Genomic DNA, 12,000 nt, shown 5'->3' with positions numbered 1-12,000 from the left:
AAAACCTTTTAACCAACGAAGCAACTCCCACGGCCATTACATGTAGAGTACGTAATACCGTAAAAGGAGAATCGGTCAAAGTAGTATCTGCAAACATTATGAATATAAAGCAGCAAAATAAGTCTGCAAACTTATACACAAAAGATATTGAAGAACTCACTAAATGTGCCTATGAAGGTACCTATATTTCGGATGGAATACCTATGGAAATAGCATACAAATATGCAACTCAAACAGCTGTCAAAGGAATGACAAAGAACTGCAACCATGAACGAGTTAAACTGGTAATGGAAGCAGGTAAATTTGATAACATGAACGAAGCGGTATCCAAAGCATGTACACACTACAATAGATACTAACTAAGTTGAAAAGGAATTCAATATAATAATCTTTACAATTTTATTTAGCATCGTATTAGCTAAATTTCGTAGAAAAAAAAATAAAAACGATGGACTTCTTCAAGTCCTTTCACTTATAAGAAGTACAATAGTTTATGACTTTTAAGCAGTGTATTCTACACTAATTAATTATGGATTATTATATGGTCAGTAACCTGGACCCTTGGATACTGATCATTTAAAACAACCAGTGGACATATGAAATATTGCTTCAAACTTTGTAATCAATAAATAAAGTGTTTTCTTCAGTTAAAAGCAAGAATTTTATTTTGTTTTTATAACTGCTGTACGAATATTTTGGAAAAAGATCCTTTAACGTTGCCTAGTCGTATCAGTAAAGACAAAGAAGTTTAAATGACCTCAAAGCACTCAATGAAAACATGGTCTGAAAAAAATTGTAACAGACACACACCTTTCGATCGTAATTAGAGTCGTTGACTCTAAAAAACTTTAAACTAAACGAATTTAATGAGCAGATACAAAGCCATGGATACGGGCAATCCGTATTCAGGAAAGCAATTACTAAGTCACTTACTGGTCGATTATGCTGTAACGCAGTATTAAATCCATTTCCAATTACTGTTATGCGACTATTGTGCATTAACCTGAAACAATCGCTCGCTTAATTTAAAGCTACTGCGGCGGTTCTAAGGATATTGACAAAATGCGAAGAACAAGTAAAACGTACTCCTGGCTTTCGCCGCGCTTGCTTAATAACACAAAAATTGCAAAATTTTGAATAAAAACCGCTCACACCGCCGCTGCCGTGTGTTTAAAACGGTAATGAGAAGCGTAAGAAGAACCAATTATAAGCCTGGCCACGAAATTTGTGCCGCTCCAGCACCGCAATTTCGCGTAAGATCTGGCAATTCTAAGGCAAACTGAAATTGATCCGCGGATCAGTGGGCAAGAAACGATTTTTATTTGCTTATAATTTAAGCACATTTTATTTTTGTGTAGCTGCATTAACGCAATAATTGTCGAAGTGCAATCTACGGTACAGCTGCAATAATGATGATGCGAACCGGCTCAGCAAGGCGCAGGTGAGGCGGTGACTGATCGCTACTTGTTAATTTCCGGATCAAAATTTGCTCTTTCGTAATGGTTGCTGTTACATTTTCTTAAAATTCAATTTCTAAAATAAAAAAATTATTAAATGAATTTAATTTGTTCTTTGATGGCTTACATTTATTTATTATTAAATAAGTCTTTTAATTAATCGTGTAAACTTTATGGAGTTATATTGCAGTATGGAGTTACAGTGTATTATGTTATTGAAAAGGAAAAACAGCAATGAATGAAGTTGGACAGGATACAGACCTTTATCTCCTATAGTACTATAAAAAATTTATTAAAGTTAATGATTCTTATTTGTAACTATATTTATTTATTGTAATATTTCAAACTGATTAGAGCATGGCATTAGATTGGATAATATGCTGAAACAAATTGCAATTACAACTAAAATGTTAAAAACTGATGAAATCAATAATAATATAATACTCTTTTAAACTGTAAATTAAATATCACAGAACATATCAGGAATAGAAACACATCGTCCGCTCAGTAAAAATGACTGATTTTATATATATTGGCGTTGTCAATTTGTAATATCATTTGTTCTCAAACAAAAAAAAGGTACTTCCAATTTGTGTTAGTTAAGCTATATTCTATATGTAACGATGGGACATAACAGTTTTTAACTGAACTAAAATTCTACACCTTTCGTAATTTAATGTGTATACGATATCACATATAATTTCCATAATATCGACGGTTTTTATTTAGTACAGACTATGTCAAATTTTGTGACATCAATCCATTGTATATAGGCATATACCGTCCCTGTTTAATATCTTTACAATACAGATTTTTTATTTGACAAAATATATAAAGATGTTATTGTTTTCTTAAAAATCAATTCACTTCATTGCACATCTCAAATCTTTTCGTGTTCTTACCACAATTCGAATGATTAAATATTGTCCCCTAAACCAAAGGTATATTATTTTATAAACATACGAGTATACCTAGATCTACTGACATTCATAACTGTATCTGTACATAACGTACATTACGTCGGCGTAGGCGCCCTAGTGCGAAGTTCCCGAACTTAATGATAATATCTTTGCTCTAGTGCAATACCATCACATCCATAATAAAGAACACAATCTGGTGCAATCACACACAATTGAAAATTTTTGGAATTAAATTTTTATATTTAATTTAATTTAAAATTTAAAATAAGATTTAAAAATTTACACATAAATTTTTTATTAATATAAATCACGATAACTTTTATTAGTTATCGCAAAAAATTCCATTTTAAAAAATGTCACAGTACCACACATGTGAAACTATCGTACTGAGTATTACTGTTGTATTATACATATTATTTTAGTAAAACACGATCCTGTTTCTAAAGCCTACATTTATTTCTCAACCAACCTATGCAAATAATAAATTAATAATTTTTTAAAAAAAACCCAAATAATACTTCATTACTTTTTTGTATTTAAAAATTAGAGAACTATTTTACATTTTATGTACAATCACAAAACTTTTCAATTTACTGCGCTTACAATATAGTACAATTTAAAGTTTTAGTTTAGCTTTATAATAAATTTTACTTAACTAAATTTAATAAATATTACGAGTATAATTATGTACTTATACGAGAATTAATTACATTGAAAGTCCTCTTTGCATTATGAATTGTTGATTGTGGTACTGAACTTGTATTGACTGCTGATGGTGGAGGTGATGTTCAGCAGGAATTGGATTTGGAATCGGAATCGGAGGTTGTTGTTGAACCTGAAGTTGGTGTTGAGCGACAATTCGGTATTCAGGTGGACATTGCTGTTGAGCTAAGTGTGGGTACTGTGCTGGAAATTGATTTTGAACTGGAAGTTGGTAATTATTCCAGGCTTGTTGATTCTGAACGACAGTCTGTCGAATTAAGTGAACTTCGTCTGGAGTTGGGAAGTATACAGCGTTAGGAGTATAGTGATGATTAAACGGTATTCCATTGCTCATAATATGATGATAAGGATGTCCGTAACCATTTCCGTAGTGCAAAGTAGCTCGTGATCGCATAGCAGCAGTACGATTCATCGCAGAACTACTATGACGTCGTAAACGGCCTGTGGTTTCTCCAATTGTCAAGTCCTCAGCGGATGAATCTAATGTCCAATAGTGACCGCGTCCTGGATCATCTAATGCACGTGGTATGCGCACAAAGCATTGATTCAAGCTTAAATTGTGACGTATGGAATTTTGCCAAACGTTTCTGTTCTTTTGAAAATAAGGGAAGTTTTTTGCTATCCACTCACATATTCCGCTCAATGTCAAACGTTTCTCGGGGCTGTTGCGTATGGCCAACACGATGAGTGCACTATATGTGTATGTCGGTTTCACATCTGGTGTTGATTTGCCACTAGAGGAGGTGGATTCATCCGATGATACCTCATCTAAAGAACCAGTGTGGGTTTCACTCGTGGGTAACATTTCCATGCAATTATTTTTTTCTTCTTCCAAAGAGGCCTTTTTGTCTGATAATATTGAACGAATTGAAAATTTTGATTGAAACACTGGAGCCATTTTTCAATTTATATTCCAATTACTATATTAAAAATACAAATGAAAATATATGTAGTTGCGCGAATTACGAACTCTTTACTTCTTGCAGACTGAGTTGTAAATGATGAAATTTGAGTCACTGTGTCACCTTCTTATATCTTCGAAAAATTCTACTAGTGCACTGAAGATCGACACATTTACAAATGTTTTCAATCTATAGATTAAGCACGAAAATGCACTGCTAAACGGGAATTAGCAAAATATTTTTGCAATTTTCGCTCAAAAACAATTGGGAAAATAAGAGGATTAGTAAATACTCTTCATATATTAATGCTTCTATATATTACAAGACCAAATACTAGTTAAAACAAACGCGCAACTGCATTTAAGCCCACAAGTACATCGTCCCACATACCGCCTTGATGTTCTGCCTACTACACTAAATACGAAAAGGGTTAAGAAAAGGGCAATAAAAGGTCAATGGAATCCTTCCTATTCATTCATTAGCCCAATGATATATACTAAGCATAATCCGTTGTTTTTGACGCTTCGTAGCTGACCTAAGTTTCATATTCTTAAAACTTAGTCTAAATTTACCTGTGATAACGCGCGTTTGCTCAAATTTTCCACATTTTTCTTATATTGTGCGTTAATCCATTTTCTTTAATTTGCTCTTTTGTCTTTTCTGCACTATTCCCCCTGCAGCCACCTTAATTCTTCTATAATATTCCACAATCTCAATAACCTGCAACTCAAAGCGAAAGGGTTAAGAAAGTGAACATTTTAAGGACAGTAGATTAAGTCAATGCCAGGAAAATTTCAAACTAATTTTGAAAAGCTAATACTTTTTTTAATTGTTAGTTTTGTGGTGCAGATTTGCTTCCATAACTACTTATGTTATACTTAAAGGATTTTTCCAAATATTTTAAGGATAAAATGTTCCTAATCTTTTTTTATAAAAACACTCCTTAACATATTTGAGATGAATACTTTAACTTAGCGAGAGATAATCATATTAACCAAGTATCTCATCCCTAATATAATAAAATGGTAGACTGATATTTTAATAATCCGGTTTTTTGTTTTGTAACCAGCTTTAAAACAAAGCTAATACATCCATACAAAAGTTTAGATTATTTTCAATTGAATCTGAACAGTATCCTACTAATAATGCAATTTGGGCAAAACATTTCTATTCCAACTCTACAGTATTTTCTTTAAATAATCATCATCCTTTATATTCACATTGTTATATTAGGGGTATTTATTCTGTTATTGCAAGGTGAACGAAATGCAAGAATGCTATACTAATATTGTAAGAGTGCAAGAATACCTCTGTTGCAGAAGTGCAACATCAAAATGAAACAGCTGTTTTTGCAGCATACCACATCCACGTGAGAAGCAACAGATGTCAAAACCGCTGCTTTGTTCCTTTTTGTTTAGTTGCAAGCATATATAGTATGCATGGACTTAGGTAATAGCAAGATTGCAAACAATTGCAAGTAACTTTTTGTGTGTATTCTATTCCAAGCTCGCACAATCTGTGCATTTCGTGCACTTTGCAATGAGTTTGCAAGACGAAGTGAATATCTGTATTAATTTGCTAAAATTATTTAGTAAAGATTAAATTTACTTTGAATAAATCCATCAATATTTGCAAATGAAATTTTCGGTATCACACTATTATTATCATCCTTTTTACTATTTTGTCTATGATATAATATTATCAAAAAATTAAAAATTTTAGTCTAAATATCAGATTTTTAATCCGATAGTTAAAAATTGTCATTATATTTTTAATTCCGTTAAGAATATTTTAAATATTTTTATTAGAATTATTTTTTCAATTTCGATAAAAATTTTATATGTGACAATTCTAATATACATGTGAATATTGTTGTAATAACATCTACTTTACATAAACGCGTCTCAAACGACTCTTCCATATATAAGCTTAAGGCAATCTGTACATTAGTTACTGCACACAGTATTCAAAACGGTCAAATGAATGAGCCGAGATAAATCGAATTTTTGCATGCTCCCTTCTGGCGTTTGTTCATTCCTAGTATTTAGGAAACCGAGTCACTAATACCATATAAAGCTGCTATAAAATGGAATGGCTCCAAAGGGAGGATGTATGCTGTTATTTCTAATATTTTCACGAAACACTGATACAGAAAATTGTGATTCACAAAAGCCATATACTACTATATTTCTATCCAAAAAACCGAATCAACGAAATTTTAAACAACGTCCAACCTATATTGCGGCACAAGATTGGCACTTGTTGTTTTGTGTTTTCCTCCTACTAAAAATATTTGGAATAGTACAATCTCATGAGGTGCACGTATCGCAGGAATGGGCGACAACGCCAAATCAAAACCAAAAGACGCACGTTACTCAGTCGCTGACTACTATTTTTGTCAAAAAAAAATATAATTTCTCATTATTTTTAGGTTGTTTAGTATTATGTCATAATTTTAAATTACAAAAAAAAATTAAGTTTTATTTTTATCAATCAACTCATTAGTTTCTTCATAATATCTTCTTCTATCTCGTCTATTCTCACACGTCATATTAATTACCAAAAAGAACCATTCTTCTAATGGTACAATTTTTTTTTCAGGTCGTGGATGTGCTATGATAACGTATGTTAGTTATTAGCTTATCCACTCAATGTCTATTTTATTTAAACGATATTACATACTCTATGAGTTCTATTTATTCTATTTAAATGTTGACTTCGTTGTTGGCACGAATGTATAACTCCTATGTCATTTTTAACAATTTTAAATGCTTGCAGGCTTTTTTATATGTGTCACATAATGTACCGTTAAATGCAGCAGTTAGAAAAAATTTGAATCTATAAAAATTGTTATATGGTGGCAACCTTAAAAAATACCATCAAGCAAAATTTTCATAGCCTGTTTGGAACCATTTTACTTAGAGATATTCATAATATGAATGATATTCAGACCGATACAGTATTCTGGGGACAAATTTGAATTACAACATAAACGACCTGTAAACAAAAATAGTTTCAGTTTGGAACGTTCCAAATTTCCGGTAACGTTACCAATTTTTCGTTCTCTAAGAACCTTACTCGGTCCACAGCAAACATATCCTAGAAAAATTAGTAAATTTGGTTAAACCATTGTCAATTGATATACTTATCAAGGGATAGCATTTCAATTTTATGAATATAGATGCTAAAATTTTAAATTAGCCCTTAAATAGGAAATTAAAGCAATATATCTAGTGCAGGATGCTGGAATATGCGACATCAACGTCGCAAGTTTTCGTTTTGTGTGGTCAAGGCTTACGATACGAACTGTTGTAATTTTGGAACTGGTGGCAATTCAGTGCCTATGTTATTCCTAACATATCTCTAACCATAGCGCATATATAAGTAAATTGACAGTGTTGCAAAATATGGTTTGAAAAAACTGCGGCAGAAGGGATTCAAAATGGATGAATCCGTTCTGCATTGAAAGGTAAATAGTTAATTAGTTGGTCATAACAAAAACAACCATGCATTTCATAGATAATAGTCAAGTTCAAAAGGAACTCGACTATAATGGTCACAACAAAACTCGAAAAGTTGATTATTTATTGTATCACAATTTTTTTGATATTATCGTATAGTCTTCAGATTGGTATTCTGTTTTAATTAATAATGAGAAATATAACATAAATTCTTAAAAATAAAAGCCTCAGAATCCAAATTAATCACATATTGTGATTGGAGTATTACACAGCTGTTAATAGTCGATAGATGAAGTAAGTAATAAATAGTCTGTGTTAATGATACCACCATTGGGTGAGTTACAATTCATTTTGTTGTCATTACGTTGAGTTAATAATTTCTTCTAATAATGAAAATTAAGATACTTTTCATTGTTCAGTTTCTTGTTATATTAGTTAAGTACAAAATTACAAACTATTACTATCCTCAACTTTTTACATATATGCAACGTTTTAAGCAATTTTTATTGGCTTGATTGAGTATCAATTTTGATTTGATAATTTTGATTAAGTACAATACTCCTTTATTTTCTAATTTTCTTAAAAATGCCTACTGGAGAAATTACGACGATGTAAAACTTATCGAGCAAACCGCATATTCACTTTAAATAAAAATATAAGTTGTGCTTATAACGTGCAGCATTTTAGCATTTGCCGCCGTTGGGAAATGGTTGCATATGGTCTCATATTTAGTCCACCTTCAACCAAATGATTTCAAGCACACACCCAAAATGTTTCGAGTGGAAACTCGCATCGAAGTCATTGAAGACAGAGATTGCAACTTGTTTGGCAGACACAACCACAATGAACGCTGTTATTAGCGTTAAGCGACAGAAGCTTTTCCACGCCGGAGGCTTCACGAACCAAAACAAAGCAACGTGCGTCTTTTGGTTTTGATTTGGCGTTGTCGCCCATTCCTGCGATACGTGCACCTATTTGGAGGCTGCTCATGAGATTGTACTATTCCAAATATTTTTAGTAGGAGGAAAACACAAAACAACAAGTGCCAATCTTGTGCCGCAATATAGGTTGGACGTTGTTTAAAATTTCGTTGATTCGGTTTTTTGGATAGAAATATAGTAGTATATGGCTTTTGTGAATCACAATTTTCTGTATTAGTGTTTCGTGAAAATATTAGAAATAACAGCATACATCCTCTCTTTGGAGCCATTCCGTTTTATAGCAGCTTTATATGGTATTAGTGACTCGGTTTTCTAAATACTAGGAATGAACTAACGCCAAAAGGGAGCATGCAAGAATTCGATTTATCTCGGCTCATTCATTTGACCGTTTTGAATACTGTGTGGAGTAACTAATGTACAGATTGCCTTAAGTCTATGAATGGAAGAGTCGTTTGAGACATGTTTATGTAAAGTAGATGTTATTACAACAATATTCACATGTAAATTAGAATTGTCACATATAAAATTTTTATCGAAATTGAAAAAATAATTCTAATAAAAATATTTAAAATATTCTTAACGGAATTAAAAATATAATGACAATTTTTAACTATCGGATTATAAATCTGATATATAGACTAAAATTTTTAATTTTTTGATAATGTTATATCATAGACAAAATAGTAAATAGGATGATAATAATAGTGTGAAACCGAAAATTTCATTTGCAAATATTGATGGATTTATTCGAAGTAAATTTAATTTTTACTAAATAATTTTAGCAAATTAATACAGGTATTTACTTTGTCTTGCAAACTCATTGTAAGGTGCACGAAATGCACAGATTGTGAGAACTTGGAATAGAATATACACAAAAAGTTACTTGCAATTGCTTGCAATCTTGCTATTACCTAAGCCCATGCATACTATATATGCTTGCAACTAAACAAAAAGGAACAAAGCAGTGGTAAAGGAACATCTGTTGCTTCTCACGTGGATGTGGTATGCTGCATAAACAGCTGTTTCATTTCGATGTTGCAATTCTGCAACAGAGGTATTCTTGCACTCTTACAATATTAGTATAGCATTCTTGCATTTCATGCACCTTGCAATAACTTTGCAAGACAGAATGAAGACCCCTAATATAACAATATGAATATAAAGGATGATGATTATTTAAAGAAAATACTGTAGAGCTGGAATAGAAATGTTTTACCCAAATTGCATTATTAGTAGGATACTGTTCAGATTCAATTGAAAATAATCTAAACTTTTGTATGGATGTATTAGCTTTGTTTTAAAGTTGGTTACAAAACAAAAAACCGGATTATTAAAATATCAGTCTACCATTTTATTATATTAGGGATGAGATACTTGGTTAATATGATTATCTCTCGCTAAGTTAAAGTATTCATCTCAAATATGTTAAGGAGTGTTTTTATAAAAAAAGATTAGGAACATTTTATCCTTAAAATATTTGGAAAAATCCTTTAAGTATAACATAAGTAGTTATGGAAGCAAATCTGCACCACAAAACTAACAATTAAAAAAAGTATTAGCTTTTCAAAATTAGTTTGAAATTTTCCTGGCATTGACTTAATCTACTGTCCTTAAAATGTTCCCTTTCTTAACCCTTTCGCTTTGAGTTGCAGGTTATTGAGATTGTGGAATATTATAGCAGAATTAAGGTGGCTGCAGGGGGAATAGTGCAGAAAAGACAAAAGAGGAAATTAAAGAAAATGGATTAACGCACAATATAAGAAAAATGTGGAAAATTTGAACAAACGCGCGTCATCACAGGTAAATTTAGACTAATTTTTAAGAATATGAAACTTAGGTCAGCTACGAAGCGTCAAAAACAACGGATTATGCTTAGTATATATCATTGGGCTAATGAATGAATAGGAAGGATTCTATTGACCTTTTATTGCCCTTTTCTTAACCCTTTTCGTATTTAGTGTAGTAGGCAGAACATCAAGGCGGTATGTGGGACGATGTACTTGTGGGCTTAAATGCAGTTGCGCGTATGTTTTAACTAGTATTTGGTCTTGTAATATATAGAAGCATTAATATATGAAGAGTATTTACTAATCCTCTTATTTTCCCAATTGTTTTTGAGCGAAAATTGCAAAAATATTTTGCTAATTCCCGTTTAGCAGTGCATTTTCGTGCTTAATCTATCGATTGAAAACATTTGTAAATGTGTCGATCTTCAGTGCACTGGTAGAATTTTTCGAAGATATAAGAAGGGGACATAGTGACTCAAATTTCATCATTTACAACTCAGTCTGCAAGAAGTAAAGAGTTCGTAATTCGCGCAACTACATATATTTTCATTTGTATTTTTAATATAGTAATTGGAATATAAATTGAAAAATGGCTCCAGTGTTTCAATCAAAATTTTCAATTCGTTCAATATTATCAGACAAAAAGGCCTCTTTGGAAGAAGAAAAAAATAATTGCATGGAAATGTTACCCACAAGTGAAACCAACACTGGTTCTTTAGATGAGGTATCATCGGATGAATCCACCTCCTCTAGTGGCAAATCAACACCAGATGTGAAACCGACATACACATATAGTGCACTCATCGTGTTGGCCATACGCAACAGCCCCGAGAAACGTTTGACATTGAGCGGAATATGTGAGTGGATAGCAAAAAGCTTCCCTTATTTTCAAAAGAACAGAAACGTTTGGCAAAATTCCATACGTCACAATTTAAGCTTGAATCAATGCTTTGTGCGCATACCACGTGCATTAGATGATCCAGGACGCGGTCACTATTGGACATTAGATTCATCCGCTGAGGACTTGACAATTGGAGAAACCACAGGCCGTTTACGACGTCATAGTAGTTCTGCGATGAATCGTACTGCTGCTATGCGATCACGAGCTACTTTGCACTACGGAAATGGTTACGGGCATCCTTATCATCATATTATGAGCAATGGAATACCGATTAATCCTCACTATACTCCTAACGCTGTATACTTCCCAACTCCAGACGAAGTTCACTTTATTCGACAGACTGTCGTTCAGAATCAACAAGCCTGGAATAATTACCAACTTCCAGTTCAAAATCAATTTCCAGCACAGTACCCACACTTAGCTCAACAGCAATGTCCACCTGAATACCGAATTGTCGCTCAACATCAACTTCAGGTTCAACAACAACCTCCGATTCCGATTCCAAATCCAATTCCTGCTGAACATCACCTCCACCATCAGCAGTCAATACAGGTTCAGTACCACAATCAACAATTCATAATGCAAAGAGGACTTTCAATGTAATTAATTCTCTTATAAGTACATAATTATACTCGTAATATTTATTAAATTTAGTTAAGTAAAATTTATTATAAAACTAAACTAAAACTTTAAATTGTACTATATTGTAAGCGCAGTAGATTGAAAAGTTTTGTGATTGTACATAAAATGTAAAATAGTTCTATAATTTTAAAATACAAAAAAAAATGAAGTATTTTTTGGTTTTATTTGAAAAATTGTACCTATAGATATATACGTATAGACAAATAGTTCTTCCTAGACACAGTTAGGACACAATCACTTGTGATTAATCGTGCTATTCCTAGCAG

At 32.3% G+C, this 12,000-nt stretch overlaps 2 protein-coding genes across 2 annotated transcripts; one reads left to right on the top strand and one right to left on the bottom strand.

The window, feature by feature from the left end:
* Window positions 1–3,083: 3,083 nt before the first annotated feature.
* LOC119666281 (fork head domain transcription factor slp1-like) lies at window positions 3,084–3,998 on the bottom strand. Its single transcript, XM_038075563.1, has one exon. The coding sequence runs from the start codon at window positions 3,996–3,998 to the stop codon at window positions 3,084–3,086; it is 915 nt and encodes a 304-aa protein (XP_037931491.1).
* A 5,051-nt stretch (window positions 3,999–9,049) lies between these two features.
* LOC119666280 (fork head domain transcription factor slp1-like) lies at window positions 9,050–11,695 on the top strand. The gene is made up of 2 exons (XM_038075562.1): window positions 9,050–9,156; window positions 10,759–11,695. The coding sequence occupies exon 2, from the start codon at window positions 10,781–10,783 to the stop codon at window positions 11,693–11,695; it is 915 nt and encodes a 304-aa protein (XP_037931490.1). The 5' UTR covers window positions 9,050–9,156; window positions 10,759–10,780.
* Window positions 11,696–12,000: the final 305 nt, after the last annotated feature.

The sequence above is a fragment of the Teleopsis dalmanni genome, chromosome 1 (assembly GCF_002237135.1).
Source record: "Teleopsis dalmanni isolate 2A chromosome 1, ASM223713v2, whole genome shotgun sequence".
Lineage (NCBI taxonomy): Eukaryota > Metazoa > Arthropoda > Insecta > Diptera > Diopsidae > Teleopsis > Teleopsis dalmanni.
Note: the sequence above shows the minus strand (reverse complement) of the source record. Positions and strands in the feature narration are given on the sequence as shown.